Source organism: Gymnogyps californianus, chromosome 23, assembly GCF_018139145.2.
Source record: "Gymnogyps californianus isolate 813 chromosome 23, ASM1813914v2, whole genome shotgun sequence".
Lineage (NCBI taxonomy): Eukaryota > Metazoa > Chordata > Aves > Accipitriformes > Cathartidae > Gymnogyps > Gymnogyps californianus.
In genome coordinates this window covers 3,795,097-3,812,905 of record NC_059493.1, presented here as the reverse complement: position 1 = coordinate 3,812,905, position 17,809 = coordinate 3,795,097, and the positions used below count along the sequence as shown (strand labels likewise).

Below are 17,809 nucleotides of genomic sequence, written 5' to 3'. Positions count from 1 at the left end.
GCCCTTAAGCTGCTTTTAAAACCAGGCTTTACTCAAAATAGGCCTGATTTAAGATGATGCACAGAGCTTATGTATTCAATTGCACCTTCCAATGTTGCTTTCCCACACTAGTTAGTAACAACTGTAATGATTCCCAAATGGATCTGACTGTTTGCAAACTCATGTTTTTAAAGCCAGCAGATTAACAAGAGCGAGCGCTGACTTCAGCGTACGTTCATGTGTCAGGGTGTAAGCTGCGGTGGGGTAGGAGCAGCAGTTTTGTTCTGCTTTCCTGTTGCAAGTGTTCAGGGGAAATACATGCTTTGTGCAGCCTGGTTAACCCATCACCAAATGTGTGCCATCGCACTTAGATTTCCCTTGCCTGTAACAGGGGACTCTGTGTGTTCCCACTGCCAGGGACAGATGGACCATCTTAAATTCATCATTTAGAAAGCGTCTTAAAGACCCTTTAGTGCTAAGTTCTCTGGGGCTGCCAAGTGCTGCTAAGATTTAACATGGAAAGCCAGTAGATATAAGACAACATCTGACTTCATTTTGACGGGGCTTCAGCTCAGAGGGGCTGTGCAAATTGACATTTGCTCAAATCTGGCCTTGCTTCCTAAAATCTGACAGGCAAAGAGTTCACACTCTTTTAAAAGCAACATGATAGCCCTTGAGCAGAGTTTGTTTTTATTGGACAACATACATACCTCCATTTCCCAGTTTGGAAATGCTGCAGAGATAAGTAGTATAGGATGAAACTTTCCCTCACCATAAACCACTTGGCTTATATATGTATATGCTCAGACAGATCTTTTCCCATCACAGCTCATATTTTGAGGGTTACCTCATATCTCTTCCTGTCCCTGAGCCTTTCCATTCCCTGCCCTGTTGGGAAGGGGCAGTGCCTGACCCTTGCTTTTGTAAGACAAGTTGCCGGTCACAGGCCAAAGTGAAAAGTTTCAGTCTAGGGTGAGTGATGGAAGATCTGTGATAAGAAGATGGGAGACAGGCAGGAAGAGGTTAACTCTTCTAACAGGACCAAAGTTGGGGCAGGTCTGAAATCCATCAGCCTCTTGCTAGAGGGCAGAGAAACTCCCATTATTTTTGCTTGCTATCTTCCGCAGCCACTGCAGCTTTTAGCCTTGGGACTTGTTCAAAGGATTATTTCTTGGAGGGTGATGAATGTGCATAGCAGGACAGCCCTTTCATGGGCTGCTGGCTGGTCAGAATTAGCCTGATACCCCTTTAGTTCAGTGGCTGCGTAAACACTGAAGATTGCTCACCTTTTCAAAGCCAGGAGAGCAGTGTTTGTTCGATGCTGACGTCAGTGTAATGACATCGAGTGCATTTTACAGAGGGGCTTTTCCCCCTCCTCTTTAAAGAATGTATACTAAATACGCAGACAGTTTCTCATTAATGGAGAGAGCAGGGCTTGTGGTTTGACTTTGTCTGTTATTACCTGTTTGCCTCTGGGAGCATTAGGAGGGGAAAAGCAGGTACATATTCTGCTGGTATCGCATGCTCTCACTCTTCCTACAGACCCCAGCTCTGTGAGAGTAAGCCACACACCCTGAAAGGGTTAAAAAAAGGCAGCGGCTGTGCTTGGAAGTGCTGCAAGTGTGTGGCTGAGCATGGCTTAACCCAGTAGTTGTATGTGGATGTAAAGGCAGCCCACAGCTATGAGGATGATTGGGAACTCGAAGTTGGTGCTGAACCTGCTTGCTTCGATCCTCCACAGGGGCATCTGCGCATCCAGTATGATGGGGCCAAAGTTGTTGTTAAAATAACACCATTGTTTAACTTGGAGTTTGATTTTTTGCTTGCGTTCCTTCTTTTTTAGCCACAGTCTGGAGTAAAAAGCTCTGTTTTGCATACTCTAATTCACATTAGTGGCTTGATGTACAACTTGGGTCTAACCATGATGGCAGAGCACATTACCCACTTTATTCATAATGGTAGCTCTTGTAGGCATTACAGTGTGGCAGGCACATTGTGAGTGGTGTCTTGGGAGCTCAAAGGAAAAGTTTAATCATGTTGGTTTTAAGTGCTCAAAGCATATCTGAGAACACAGAAACTGCTTGCTGACTCTGTGGTGGAGTTTGGGAGGGACAGACAGTAAGTGCTATAAATATATACACTGAACTGCAATAATTCAAGCTTCAAAAAATATAACAAGTGGAATCTGCTGCTTTAGCCAGAGATCTCTGAGCACAGGGGGCCTCGTGCTGTCCGTTTGCCCCAAGTAAGTACTAGATCTGTTCTGCACGTGGGGCAGGGGAAGCCAGCAAGGGGAAGGGCCAGGTTCTAGGAGCTAAGTGACTCGCCTGAAAGCACAGCTAAGTGGAGGAAAAGAGCTGGGAGCAGAATCTGTGCATCTAGACTGTCCTGAACTGCACTCCTCCTTCCACTGATAGGCTATGGCAAAAGGTATAAAGAGCAGGATAAAATTGATGCAGAAGGTGCAGTGTGACTGTTGGTTGTTTCTCGTCTTGCAGTTCACAAGTGTCTGAAAGTGGTCGGGTGGGTAGCGTAGACCTGCCTTAAGGTTCCTTTATATGGTGCCAAAGCCTGCAGTTTAAATGTGTGCAAGTCTCAAATGTTTTCCTAAGTCTTTGCAGGATGCCAGAAGCTCTGAAATCAAAATGATTTAATGTGTGTTCACAAAACCATGAGCAGGGAACGCTGTCTCTGCTTTTTCAAACAGTACATGTAGCCACTTTGTGTTGTCCAAACGCAGCACAGGCTCACCTGCAACTGCCTTACTGGGTTGACCAGCAATTTTAAGACCACAGTAACTAACTCCTACCCTTAATATATTTCTTAAATAAATGCACGATGGGTATTTTTTTTTTTTAACCTATCCCCCAAAACATCATTAACAAAATATTTGTTGTCCACCCTCTTCCTCTGTCTGCGCACACACAGGCTTCAAATAGGACATACTCTAAATATATCAAATTGCTGCAGCCATTACAAGTTCACAAATAGATCTGGTACCTGGGACTAGACTGTAGCTTTGGCCAGACGGTGGGCAGACAAGGTCTAGCTAAACATACCAGGCTGTGCCGCTATTTCTGTCCTTCTTTTCCCTTCTGGGTGTGTGTGAAGCATAAAAAAATCTCACTTCAAAGCCCAGTGGCTCAAAGGCTCTGGTTATGGCAGTTTAAAAGTGGGTTGAACTATATTGTCCGAGTTTCTTAACCAGTGGGAAAGGGCGCTGCTAAGTCCTGCTCAGCAGCTTTCAGTTAAATTGGGCTCTGTGGATGAGGTCGTATAAAATGCTCCTGTATGCTGAGCTGCTTCTGACTAGAAGGTGTAAGGAGGGGAGGAGGACAGGGTCATTGTTCGTGGCTTGGCACACAGATAAATCTTCCTCTTGTCTAGCTTTTTGCCATGCAAATCAGTGGAGACTCTCTTGGTACTGTGGGGAGCTGCAACTTAGGTTGCAACTTTGCACCATCTCAAACTTGAGCTCTGTGTCTCAACCGTCTAGTTCTCAAGAATGTTTGACAATAAAAGGTTTATTTGGCTGTTTGTTATGACAACAGTGTTTTAATTTCTTTCCCCTTGGTGTAAATGTTTACTTCTCTAAACATAAGCCCGTGTGTAACACAAATGCTGATGCTTTGTGTGTCTAGAAGGGGTCTTCAGCATCTCTTCTGGAGCTAACTCCAGAGAAATATTAATTAAGCTGCCGTTGGGGTAAGCCACCATGGTTTTTTAGTGCTATAATTTTAAAGTGTGTGCGATTATTTTCTAACTGCTTGCCTCAATGGTTTCTTTGTGATGGCTTGTGGCATGTCAGGGTGCTGGCTTTGCTGGGCAGAGACCTGGTGCTTGTCATCTAGCGGGAGGTATGAGCTATGGAACTGGTAGGGCTGAGAAAGCACCAAGCCTGCTATTGGTTTGCTGCAGTTCCTCGGGGAACAGTTAACCTGTTTGTCTGCTAGCACCGACTGTATCCAGGGCCTGAGTAGCTGACAGCCGTCATGTTGGATGCGATACCATTTCTCTGTTACACAAGGCAATATTTAACTAAGCCTGAGAACAGAGTATCATCTTGTTCTGTTTTGCAGTGCGGAGGTCGGGTAATAAATTTGGCTAGCTTGCTGCGTCTGATCCAGATTGTCTTTAAAATAGCTCAGTAGAAAGCAAATGGGGAATGTAAAAGCTTTGCTCATCATGAAACCTTCGGGCCATGATGCGCACAGAACAGAGCAGCATCCTATCCTAAGCTGAGCCTCCCACCCATGCCAAAGTATCTCCAGGGTTCAGTGCTCCTGCCTTCTCTCGCTCGCTTCTGTCACCAGTGTTTTTCTCTAGTGCTTTTTGTTAGCCTGCTTTGCGTTGGCAGTCATGAGGCTGCCACTGAAGCGTTTCATGGCCTAGCAAAGGCCTCGGCTTTTGTCATTTGTAATCTGCACTGTATTTGCTCCTGGACCCTAATCCTGAATTGCACTCTCATCCTTTACCCTTTTGTACTGCACAAACCCAGAACAAAAAGTGCTTGCAGTCCAATACAGCATAATGTTCCCAGGGGACTGCTGTGCCCCATAGGCAACCCATCTTTGTCTTGCAGCATCTATTTCACGATGTTTATTTAACAGCTGGGACCTTGTTAGTGACTCAGAGGCACAGCTCCAGATGTTTAACTCAAAACAGATTCCACCCGTTCCTATGTACGTGAAGAGACAGCTTTCTAAAAAGTCATCTTCAGGGGAAAAGACTTGGTAGCTGAGACTTGAGTGGAAGTAAGTGAAGGGTTTAAATACAGGAGAGAAGATGCCTCTGGGATGAACAAAGTCTATGTGGAAAGATTTTGTGTTATGTTCTTAGTTGAAAAAAGATCAGTTCATTTCTTGTCCAAGTTGCAGCCTCAATGTCTTGGTGTTTGGGAAGCCAAGACATCGTGGAGCTCCACTGTAAATGAAAAATGATATGAATAGGTTTCTGCATCTAAGGGGCAGTGGGATAGGCAGGCATAAGGAAGGAGCAGTTTGAGTGGATCACAGGGAATCTTAAAGCAGGAGAGCAATGAATATGGACTAGCCAGAGACAGACACACAGGCTCCTTACATTTGTTAAATCAATGATTTGGGGCAAGAAGTGCACCTTTGCCGAAGCTGTCTGTTTGTACAGTCACCTGGTGACCAGATAGCTGCCAGAGCCAGTACTGAATGCCTCCACTCTTTTGCTCTGCAATCCTTAGCATCACTCATGGGTGATGTTTTTTTAAAAAAAATAATAAAGTAAAATACACAGAAGCAAAACTTCATTCCAGTTACCTTTCTGCCTGCATTTGAGTAGTTTCTCTGCCCGCAGGGGAGACACACACAGCCATAGCTGTTCAGACCCGCCTGCCCCATGCAGTTCTCTAGCTGGTTTCTTAATGTTGTCACTGAGTGCGTGGGCGTGTGTTTAAAGTGAGCGTTGAGGTGCTCTTCTAAAGAGCCCTCTGAAATCCCAGCTGCTGTGGCTTGCTTTCAGCTGGGAGCCAGTGATCCAGAACCAGGGTGGTGTCTGCAGTCTGTGAAGTAGCAGTTGTGTTTCTAGGAACGGGATCTCTTCCCTGTATTGATTACTGTGTGTCCTCAGGGCTGTTGCAAGAAGAAGGGGTATCGCTGAGCTTGAGCAGTGGAGGAGAACACAAGCATGCTGTCCTGGGCATAATTGTTCTGCCAACACAAAACAGATGGCAAAAGGTGAAAGAAAATGTTATGAAAGTTGTGTCCGTTTTTGCAATCAGATCCGAAGCCATGGGGAAGCATTTGGTTCAGAGAGTGGAAACAAAAGCAGCTGAGGCTCATGTGAAAACTTTCCAAACCAGGAATCCTTTTGTGAAAGCTCAAAAACAAACCCCTTTCTTTTCGCTGTCTCCGGGCAGGCCCCGGCTTTCTGAAGCTGAGATTCATTGGTTTCGTAACAGAGCACAGCACATTGGCTTGCAGTGGGCTTTTGTGTCCAGGACTGAAGAGGAGCGGCAGTGTGGGTCTTGGACGTGGCTCTTGGTGAAAAAAGGAGTGGGGTGGAGGGGAGTATGGCCCAACCCAGAATAGTTTGACACTTCCCCCCCACCACCACTTTTATACTAATTTGTATTGTAGTAATGTTGGAAGTCCCAACCAAAATCACATCTTTGCTTTGGGCAAATATGGATGTGAAGCCCTTGCTGCAGAGGCTTTGCGATTCAGAGCAGCTGAGATGGGCTTAGCGTTGTCTTCCCTTTCCAGAAGGGGTGAGGAAGTGTGAGCAAGAGGCCAGAGGTAACAGCGAGGAGGTGGGGAAGTGAGTTTGTGTGGCTGAAATCACACAGGAGATCTGTGGCAGAACTGAGCAGGATCTCTTCAGCCTCAGACCACAGAGTTATTTTAGCTTCGGTCTGGTTTTTATATCACTCCATGCAGTCAAGTGGCTCCAGTGAAACGCAAGTTGATGTGGAAGCCAGAGCACTGAATCTAGGAATAGATGTACTACGCTTCCTCCCCCTGCCCTCCATACCCAGCTTTCTCTTGCTTTTTGTTTCTTCGCACCTTTCAAGGCTAAGGAGGCTTAACTCAAGCAGGAGAAAAATGCCTTAGAATTTCTCATTGCTTGTGTGCTTACTCCCTTAATGGAGTTTGTCTGTGCCAGAATGGATGTGTCTGATGAAAGCAAAGCTGCAGCTTGATGAATGAGGCCAGTAGCGATGGAGCAGACCTGCAAACTCCATGCAGGGGGTCAGCAATGCAAGACACGCCATCCTCTGAACTAGCAGCGTTCTGGAGAGCAGAAAGCAAAGGCAAGAGCTGATTCAACCTCAAATATGTGGGTGGGATTGTTTCATAAGCAAAGGAGAGGCTGGAGATCCAGGTCTGAATTATGCTAGTAGCTGAATTCTAAGACTTGGAGTTTAGGGGAGGGAAAAAAAAAAAAAGGAAAAGGGCTGGCACATATATCTCCACAGCTGTTGGCCTAAATAGGTAGAAGTTGCGCAAGGCTAGCTGAGAAGGGGAGGACTATTATGCATGAGCCATGAGAGTTAACTTTTTTTCTGGGTTTGGTCTCTTCGCTGTGGCTAGAAATCCCCAGCAGCATTTTTCCCTTGTATCAAGGGAGCTGAGCTGTGGCTTTGTGCATGGTTTTCTCTCTCCCTCCCTGCTTTGTGTTCCTTAACCTCAGATTGAGCAAACCATGTCCCATTGGCTTTGGGGCTTGGGCCTCTATTTCCCTACCTATAATTTGGGGTGCAATCAATCCAGTTTTATTTCCTAGAGGTAGTATTGCTCTTTGGTGAATGACTGCTTGGCTCCTGAAATATTGTTGAAGGCTCTACTTTATGGTTGATGCCTGAGGTGGGAGCTTGGCGCATGCGCATTCAGCTTCCGAGTTGGTTGCAGATACCCGCTTTGTGATCCTCAGATATCCTTCAGAGGATTTACCAGTCTACCTTGTAGCTTCAGTGTATAGCTGTAATGTGAGCATAAGTAAAGCTTTCAGAGTTGAGGTTTCCTTGTTGATATGACAGCTTGTTGTAGGCATTTGTTTCCACGTGTACATGAAGTATGGAGAGGATGATTTTAAAAAAGTCTGCTCTATCTATTAAGTATTGTTTGCTTCTGATTTTTATGTGGAGTCTGTTTTCAGCATTAGCCCAGCTGCTCTACACGTTGGTGTTGGAAGATAAAGTATGTCTGCCTGTATTTGCATTATTGAATGCTCCCAGTGTAACAAAAACTCAGCAGTGAAAGGAAACCATTCAAATATGCAAAGAGTTAATGGGGAGAAAGCTCTTAGTGGTCCTTTCTCCTTGAGAAACCTGCAGTATACTTATTTTGGTCCTTTGTTCTTTAATCTTCTAATATAGAGCTGAGGTCTACAGCATGTTGAATTCTTCTCGGACATTTTGCTGTTTGTTCAGACTCAGTGCAGACCCTTGAGTTGCTATATCAATAATTCTCTGCTCTAAAACCTACTCTCTGTGAGCGGAAAGGGAATGGATGTGGATTGGTTTTGTTCTCGGACAGATCATGAAAATGTCATTGCGTGCCGGTCTGCTGTAGCTATCTGAAGATTGAAATACCCTCGAGGGAACGAAATGATGGCTTATTTCTTGCTAGTTTGGTCACTTTTTTTTTTTTTTTTTGCCTTGGCAAATACAGGCAAAAAAACATGACAAAGGAGTTGGATTAACTAAACAGAGTCCCAAGTCAGAGCAGGATTTCTTTTTGTGTCTATGTCAGCATCTCTGGGGGAAGAGAGACGTGTTGTGGGACCTTTGTACCAGAGCCTGCAGTGCCTGAGGTATCATCCTGCCTCTGACAATGTTTTTTCAAGTCCAAGAGCAAGCCGTTCAATTTGCACCTTATTTTTCACCTCTGTAAAATGACCAGCAAGGACAACCCAGTCCAGTCAGTTAGTGGAAAAGACATGCCCAAACACACAGCCTGGAAGTAGGAAATGCAGGCATCTTGAGTCCTAGACTGGGTCCCGGGTACCGCACTGGGTCAGGGCACCCCAGGATCCTTTACTGGGACTCCAGCATCGCCACTCCTGCAGTGCTCAGAGCTCTTCTGGAAACAGATGTAGCAACCTGGTTTTATTTGCTAAGCTGCTGAACTAATGGCAAAAACCCCAGACAAATCATAAGGTACCTAACAGCATTCCCAAGCTTTCCTTTTTTCAATTGTTTTTATTTTTTGCAACTTTGTGACTTCTCTCTCTCCTTTTCTGACTCAGTGGGCTGGTTTCTTTCTTTGCCTGTTGCTCTGATATCATAAATCCCAGCAAGGGATTCTCAAATCCATCCAGGGTTTTTGAACATTAAAATATGCCCTCTGGCTTGGAAAGTCTGTGAGATACAGATGCTCGGAAGCTGCAGGAATACAGCAGGGAAGAATTGCTGCATGTTGCCCTGTTCAGATGCTCTTTCCTCAGCATCTGTTATTCACAGCTGTCGGAGACAGGCTGGATGTCTCTGTTTTTGTGCAACACAGCTCCTGCTAGGTTGGTGGAGTGGTGTCCTGGTTTCGGCTGGGAGGGAGTTAATTTTCTTCCTAGCAGCTGGTACAGTGCTGTGTTTTGGATTTAGTGTGAGAATAATGTTGATAACACGCTGATGTTTTAGTTGTTGCTAAGTAGCGCTTATCCTAAGTTAAGGATTTTTCAGTTTCCCATGCGCTGCCAACAAGCAGGGGCACAAGAAGCTGGGAGGGAGCATAGTCAGGAGAGCTGACCTGAACTAGCCAAAGGGATATTCCATACCATGGAACGTCATGCCCAGTATATAAACTGGGGGGGAGTTGGCCAGGAGGGGTGGGTCACTGCTCAGGCATCGGTCAGTGGGTGGTGAGCAATTGCATTGTGCATCACTTGTCTTTTCTTGGGTTTTATTTCTCTCTCTTTTTGTTATATTCCTTTTCATTACTACTATTATTATTACTATTATATATTATTGTTGTTATTGTATTTTATTTTAGTTATTAAACTGTTCTTATCTCAACCCACGAGTTTTACTTTTTTTCTGATTCCCCTCCCCATCCCACTGGGAGCAGGGAGGAGTGAGCGAACGGCTGCGTAGTACTTAGTTGCTGGCTGGGGTGAAACCACGACAAGTGGGAGGGAGAAAAAAAAAACCCCAAATGTGCTTGATCAGAATGTGAGTGCTTTAGAGCCAGAGGTGTAGTTGATGTTCCCTGCTGCAGGAGGGTTCTTCATGTGGCGGTTAGAGTTGGGGCCTCAGGATACTGGATGTGATTTCCTGCCCTTGTGGTCTTTGGAGAAGCAGTTTGCTCTCTCTGCACCTTATTTCTCAATCTGCAAAAGGAGGCTGAGAATCACTGCTCTCTCCCATCCCTTGAGTCCTCTGTTTACCTCGGATGCTTTTCAGGTTTGTCACCACCTTCCATCTCTGTGAAGATCTCTGACGGTGCAGTAGTGAGAATAGTGATGTATTAACGATGACTAATAGCTGCAACATGGGAATAATGATTCTGCTGCTTTGCGGTGGAAGCATCAGGCAGATGTTTAACATCTGGAGTGGCACTCTGCATGATTCCAATGGGGCTAGCCACTGCTGTCCTGCAGCTTCCTCACAAAACACAGGCATCTTGAACATTGTTCCTGAATGTGAAATGACACTTTGTTCTGAATGCTCCTCCTCCCTGTCATACCAAGGACCGGCTGCGGCCGCCGGCCTGTCTAAATTCAAGCAAAATGGAAGTGGCTGTCAAGTGAAAACCATGGGTGGATTTTAGCACGTTGCTGATGTCAGGTCTAGTCACGGAAAATGTTCCATTTCAGGTACTTTAATATGCAGTAGGGCTGATACTGACATAACTACGTGTAGCAAACATACTTAGGGCTTTATATAGGGTGGATATATCCTGCAGTCACAGACGGAAAAACTCACTTAGGCTGTCTCACCCACTTTCTCAGCTGTCAATGCAAATTTCCTCCTTAGTTACTATCTTTTCATGTGCTTTTCCAGTGCAATTTTAAGCTTTGGTGCTCTGTCCTTTGGGTTAATTCTTTTAATAGGCTTTTATTAAAAACACTTTTAGATCTTCAGCAGTCAAAGCTACTTCCAAATGGATTTAAGGCTTTGATTACCTCTTGTTTCCTTGTGAAGAAACTAAGGCAAGGTAGAGGGAGCAGCGAAACAAGGTACTCTCTCAGGCGGCACTGGCCTGTGGCTCCAGGTAAACATGCTTTCTCCATCAAGTGAAGAGCTGGAAACATTTCATAAACTGCACCAGGGGAAAAGTGAGTTGCAGGCTTTGGAAACCAGCCTGGGGAGGCCTTCAATGCACAGAGGCTCTGATACTTTCCTGACAGCACGTAGTCAAACGCTATGCAATATTTCAAGAGAATCTGCCAAATTCAGGAGAAACTCTTTCTATTGCAGATGGACTTCCCAGACTACACAGGAGGTGTACAAGTTTGCTCTTGCATTGGATCCTTTGTCTGAGCACCTTAAAGTGTCTCAGATGTAACAAACTTGGATATTGTTGTGGTGGTTTTTTCTACTTGAGGGCTACAAGAGCTTTCAAAACCTAAGCCCAAACTGTGAACCTTGTATGAGTAGCGCTATCCTACTGGATAAATCACAAGGTCCTGTTTTCCAGGGTCACTGGGGTGTCTCATGGATGCTCCAGCCAAGTTGCTGGAGGACTGAATTCCTGCAGCTGAAGGTGAAAGGAGGAATCAGTGATTTGGTTTGCTGTAAAACTGGGTGGTAAATGTAGACAAAAAAAAAAGGGGGGGAGGGAAGAAGAAAAGAAAAAGGGGGAAGTCTTAAGTGACTTGCCCAAGGTGATGCAGGCAGAGCAGTAGCAGAGCTGTGGATGAGGAGGAGATGCCTGCCCCAGCAGGCTCCTTCTCTGCAGTTGGTTTCCATTTGCCCCGGGTCTGTTAGTTGCATCAGCGTCGGTGAAGCATCTGGAGAATGGATGTGCCACGTGTAATTTGCAGGACTCTGCACGTCCTACTGTGATCTCCCTGACTTCAATAGCTCTGTGTGCTGCTGATCGGTAACCAGAGACCCGTGTCTCTTTAAAGCTCTGGGCATTTTTCTTTTCCAAGTGATTGAATTTGAGCGAGGGGAGGGGAGGATTCCTCAGTTCTGATGTAACTGTTAGCAGAACCACGTGGTTTTGTACATTTTTGACACGAAAAGGTCTCCTGGAAGCAAGTTATAAAATTTTCAGTAGCTCTTTTGTAATTGCTTGCCACAGCGGATATTTTCCAGGCGGCTTTTGCTTTTGGGCTTGGGTCCCTGCAAGGTTGGTTTGTATAGTGCCCTCACGTAGGCTCCAAGTGTGAAATCCATTCAACCTTCATGACTCATTTGCTGTCCCAAGTAACGCTTTAGCTGGAGGAGGAACCCGGCTTGGGGAAGCGGTGAAATGCCGGTGTCAGCACATCGGGATCCCAGCTTTCACAGTGCCTGCCCAGGCCGGGTGGGGAAGGAATGCCCAGCGGCTTGATGAGAGCCCCAACATCCTTCCCTGCCAGGGCTCCCACTTCCCTGCACCCTGCCAGCATTAAGGTGGCCCCAGCAAAGCCGAGCTTGGTTCACTTCTATAGTAGCTGCAACTAAATCAAGTGCTTCTGAAACAAGCACTTCAATGAATTTAAGTAACAAAGGAGATTTGTTACATAGCCATTTGTAAAACAATCCTTTTTTTTTTTTTTTAATAAGAAAAACCATCCTCTTTTGCAGGATGGAAGATGGATTTGCACAAGGTGGAAAGGCTTGTTTGCTTCCCTGTTGTGTCTTTTCCTAAACAGCTCTTCCTTTTTGCCTCCCTCGGTTCAGCCATAACCCTGAACAGAACTAGTTTTTGTTCCCCACCTCGAAGCTACACAACCAGTTTCCTTGCAAGCCAGCATCATTTGTGTTTCTTTTATGCTTACAGAACATGAACATCCAGGTGGAAGACATAAGGATCCGTGCCATCCTTGCCACCTACCGCAAGCGGGTGCCTGTCACAGAGGGTTATGTGGAGGTGAAAGACGAAGGGACCTGGAAGCAGATCTGCGACAAGCGCTGGACCGTGAAAAATTCCCGAGTTGTCTGTGGCATGTTTGGATTTCCGAGCGAGAGGAAATACAACACCAACGTCTACAAGTAAGAGCAGAGCTTTGTATGAGACACGAGCATGTTTCTTTGAACACTTGCAGCCTTGTTCAAAAATGCAAATTGTCAAATGACACTGGAGACCTTAAGGTAGAAAAACCTCCAACTGCTTCATTCCTTCAGATCAGATTTTCCTTCTGTGTAAATATTTGAAATGTCAAGCATTTCCTTGTGCAGACAGGGGAGTTGTTTGATCCTCACCGTTCTGGCTGAAGACCTAGTGCAGTATCAATTGTAGTATTTGATAGGCCCTATAATAGGAGATGTGGACAGTCGGCCCAAGAAATTTATTTTTTTTTTTTTCCAGCTATAGGATAGCCATTTCTTCCACCAGTGATAGGTTCTGTGTCGTGTGCAGGGGATGGATGGATGGATGTGAACAAACTGATCACACACTCCCAGTAAACCCATCAGCTGCAAGAAAATCTAACTGCTTACCCCATCTCTCTGCAGAAAGCCAGCTGTAGGATCAGATCTGGTATGTGCTGAAAGCTCCAACCAAGTAATCTTGGAATGAAACAGGCCTTTGTTGTGCTTCGTTGCCCAGGTTCCTCCTTCCCACTACTGCCTGCAATTCCTGGTCTCACACCTCCTGTGACATGTTTACCCATGTTTACCAGCTGCTCTGGCTCTCACAGAGGCTCACCGTCCATGGTTCGTGGGTGTCCAGCTGCCAGATCACCCACAAAGGAGCAGTCTGCCCAGGGGAATGTTTCCCAGTAAATCTCCTACTGTTGTTAACCCCAGTTCAGCTCCTTTGGCACTGGCGATTCCTCAGGGTCCCAGGCTGGAAGAGCTGCCAGCCATCTCCAACTGTATGACTTGCTCTGTCCATTAAAGCCTGCTCTGAGCTGAGTTTAGCTCTGCTGAGCTAAGAATGTCAGTAGTGCATCCATGCTGCTCCTCCCAGCGTTGCTTCTGCCTGTGCATCTGAGATGGTGCTTGTAGAAGGATGCGGTTTGGAGCAGCTGTGATTTTGGTGCTACTTTTTCTTCCTATAGTTGTAGATTGCTTTAAAATGAGAGAAGAAAATAGTGATCCATAGGGAGAATGTTGTGTCTTTCAGAGCTGCAGGCTGATCGGTTCAGGCTGTGTTTCCTGTTTCTTGAAAGCCAGGAGCTCTGGTCTTTCTCGTTGTCATTGCTTCAGCTTGCATTTTGTCACCAGCCTTCATCACAGACCTCGTTCTTCCTACGCTGTTCCCTAGAAATAACACCCTAAAGCAGACGCAAAATAGTTTAAGTGAAATTCTGTCTTGTTTCTTTCCTACACTGTGACCTGTGGAGTGGGAAAGTGTCAACTGGTTAGGGGGAGAACTGAATTCTCCAGGCAGGAGTTGTGGTTTTCCTGCCTGCTCCGTTTGGCCTGTGCAATTGCTATTTCTGAAAGCTCCCTCTGGAACTGGCTGGCCACGTTTCATTTCTTTCGTTAGCAAGATTGTGATCAATTGAAGAGGTCCTTGGGTTGGAATAGCGTAAAGCCACATAGCAGCACAAAGAATATAAAATAAATAACCCAAGTGGAATTCTTTTTTCGGGCTTCCCAGGGAGATGAGTAGTGAATTAATAATCGCTACCAGGCGGTCTCGTGTTTTGCCCTGGACAACAGTTAGAGGAGCGTTTGCTCCCATCAGTGCAGCATGTCTCCCTCAAACTCAGCTCTGAGATTCCCATCCCCTGCATCGGAGCAGGAGGGCAGAATAAATTACCTCTGGTAAGACAAAGTAGATTTTTCCTGCTTCTCAGTTGTGGTGTTTCCAAGAAAAGCATTAACTTTAGCAGCTGGAGCCATCTGCCTTAAAAGGGTGCTTGGTAATTGTCCTGTCTCTTGAAATAGTGCACGTAGGGATGGAAAAACTGAGGCACAGTTGTTCAGCATAATATTCAGCAGTGTTGAAAATCGCATTGACCGGAGCTGGAGTTATGAATATGCAGTGCTTACAAACACCAGGCTTGGAGATCTCCGCTACCGAGCCAGACAGATTGCTTAGGTAGCCTCAGTGCCCTAGTACCTCCCTAGGTACAAACACCTTTGCTTGTTTTCAGCAAGCAGTAGTGGCTTGTTGGCCTCCTGCACCCACAGAAGGATGTTTTGGAAAATATGCTGAATATTATTCCAGGTTGGAAGAAGATGGGATGTCATTTTATTGGAGGGAAGAGACTTGTAAACTTTTATCAGCTAGACAGTTTTGTTTGGTTAGCATAGTTTGAAAAGCTGTGTTCTTTCTTGGGGCATTTGCCTTTGTGCTTTGTGTTACTGGCAGATGCATCATGTACAACCAGCATTGCTGGTAACCTTGCTGGTGAGGGAAACCTCCCAGTTCTGGGCTGGGAACTTCACAAGTCATCTTTGCTTCACGATCAAGGTACTGGAATGACGACCACTGTAATCTGCTTGCCTCGGTCATGAGAGCACTGCTCTCTGCTTTGTCCCACACGTCTTCTGGTCACGTTCTGTTTTGGAGAGGGAAGAGTTCGTCTCTGGCTGGTCACATGGACTAAACCCTCTCTCCATGTGAGCGTGAAGCCTCAGAAATGTTCTTCTCATTTCTCAGGCTTTGCTCTCCTTAATTTTTAAATACTGTTCTCCCAAGAGTGGATCCTTTCCCACTCCTGCTCTGCAGCTGGGAGATGGGCTGGAATTGGGTTTCTGCTGTCCGGGGCTGCAAGTGCCCCCTTCCCACATTCCTGCCAGTCCCATTCCCCACAAACTACAGCTTTGCATGCTGAGCTAGCTGATACTCTGCTCTGCTTCTGCACAATGGTGGGAGGTGAAATGATTTGCAGATGGATCTTGCTTGAAAGAAAACAACTTAGTTCATTGTTGTCCTGGTGCCAGGTTTTTATTCCTGAATGTAACTTAGACTCTGCGGTTGACAGCACAATTTATGTCAGGAAACAAAACAAATCTCAATGTTGTTTCCATGTTCTTGTTCATTCTTCAAAGTGATTTTATATAGGCACCACTTGTTAACTCCTCCTCCCAATTCCTGCTCTGGTTGAGAAAGCAGAGTAGAATTAAATGCATTTTGCTGATGGGGAGAGTAGAAGTTTGTGACTGGAGATGTGTAAGGCAGAGAGATGGGCCTCATGCTTTCTCGAGGCCTTTACAGCTTTGTGATTTGTCAAAGAAATGGATGGAGGAGCTCAGCAGTTCCAGGATACTTTGTTCAATGTCATTCCAAACAGCATCTCCCAGTTTAACCAGTCTGCTCGTAGCATTATAAATGTGGTCAGATGTGTAGAGCAGTTAATAATTTCTATGCTTGTAGTAGAAATCCTCATGGTTTGGGTTCTCCCTAGCAAAGCCAGGATCTTAAAGGCTTTGGCAGAAGGTGGCAGGTCTGGCTTCTCTTCTGCCTCCCTGAGGCTGAAGATAGCAAACTTGTGAACTTCAGTAAATGCTTGAAGCATTTCTCAAGGGTAGAAACTATGCTCACACCCCTGAAGAGGAGTTCACCAGCTCCTGTTCAGTGTGTTTTGGGTGAATTTTCCTGGCATGTATGTGTGTAATGATTTGTTTTCTGCTCCCCGAGTCCTCCCAGATGCATTCTTACATAGGTTCCTTTAGCTAAACCCTCAGCCGCTTCCCACCGCCCTTGGGCTTAACCTGTGTGTGTCTGTTTAAAGCTTATGTGATGAAGGTCCATCTCTCCTCACCCGTAGAAATGCTTTGGACTCCAGCTTGACCTAGAATTGGCTAAACTCTCACAGCATGACTGTTCGCTCACACCTCTGATCTGAGCAGCATTGCTCTTGGCTTATACCAAGGCCAGTGAGAGGTGGGTTGCACCCTTTCTGTGTTAAAAAGTAAATAACAAGAATGCCCTGAGTTTCTGTCTGTAAAGATCATCTGTATTCTACTTTTTTTTTTTTTTTTTTAAATATATATTCGGTCTGGGGAAATGAGGTAGGGCTTTCTCTGGCTATTTCTCCCCAGCCTACCAAGGGCCGTTAATACCAACCAGATGTTAATGCCTCATGAAATTTCCAGGATGAGGTCATTGTTTGCTATTTTAAGGCATCCCCATAATTACTTCTCTAAGACAGGCTGTCTTTCTTGTCTGCTTTGGAGTTCATGGAGCGCTCTGCACATGTCTGTGGAGGGTCCTCAGTGAAAATAGCCCTTCAAGTTCTCACTTCCATACTGAGCACACAGACTGGAAGGGTGGTGGGGCAGAGCTGGCTCATGATAGAGAGCATGGAGGGGCGTCACTGAATGCAGGCGCCTCCGGATGCTTTCCAGTGGGTAACGTATGCCTGAATCTGCCCCGTCGCTCTGCAGTCCAAGAGAGCAGTTAATGTTCGAGTGGGACCTTGGTGCTGAGCTCCAGCAGTCCAAGGGCAGAGGCTTTCATGGCTTTTTGGTAGACATGTAGTATCCTGGGTGGTTTAATTAAAAGGAATAAAAATCTTCAAGGTTTGGTCCAAACTGAACCAGATATTCTAGCTAAGAAGTGGCTGGCGCTTTCTTTCGGCCTGCATCCTCCCTGTTTTTACTTTTTTATTTTTTATTTTTTAAATTTTTATTCCCCCTTCCCATTTCCCATTCATTTTCTGTTGATTCAGGGTCCCGGACAGCTCTGGTTTGGCAGACTTGGAGTTTGACAGCCAGTGTTTTACCCACAAGACAGGCAGGTTGCCTGTCACTGCTCCATGGGATAGATCTCAGCCCTTCCCCATTCTCCATCCTTTCCAGCACAGCGTTTACTCCCCATTGCATGATGCAATTGCATCTCTATCTCCAGCCCGGCCATATTTGGCCCTAACCTCAACCCAGAGAAATTTGGTTCCAGAAAGGATTAGTCAGTGGCCTTGAGCCATATGAGCCTAGACAACTGCTGAGCTTCTCAGCAAAGCTTAGCAAGCAGAAGGGCAGAAGATAGTGTTCTCAAGCGTCTGAAGTGGTGCAGATTAGCCCACACAGGACCACCAAAGGGCATCAGCTGGGAAAACCTTGACCTGTCCAGTCTAGTTCCAAACCAACAACCTATGAAAGGCTCTTTGTCCCTTTACCAGATCCTGTTCAGGGGCTCTGTCCTGCAGGGACATGCTACAGTTAATCAGAATTGGTGCTCTTTCTTCCCAGCAAGTTCCACCTACCTTGCTATGCCATTTATCACAGCTAATCCTTGGATCGCCAGGGCTGCGTGGCAGCTAGTCCTGGAATAAGGAGCAGCACAGGATCTCGCAAAGCCACGTCAAGATCACG

General features: G+C 45.8%; 1 protein-coding gene across 3 annotated transcripts in view; it reads left to right on the top strand.

The window, feature by feature from the left end:
* LOXL2 (lysyl oxidase like 2) overlaps window positions 1-17,809 on the top strand; it is a 63,563-nt gene that overhangs the window by 23,568 nt on the left and 22,186 nt on the right. For all 3 annotated transcript variants that reach the window (XM_050910227.1, XM_050910225.1, XM_050910226.1), the window contains one exon: window positions 12,378-12,589. In XM_050910227.1, coding sequence (XP_050766184.1) covers window positions 12,378-12,589 — 212 coding nt within the window. The remainder of the gene's footprint in view (window positions 1-12,377; window positions 12,590-17,809) is intronic.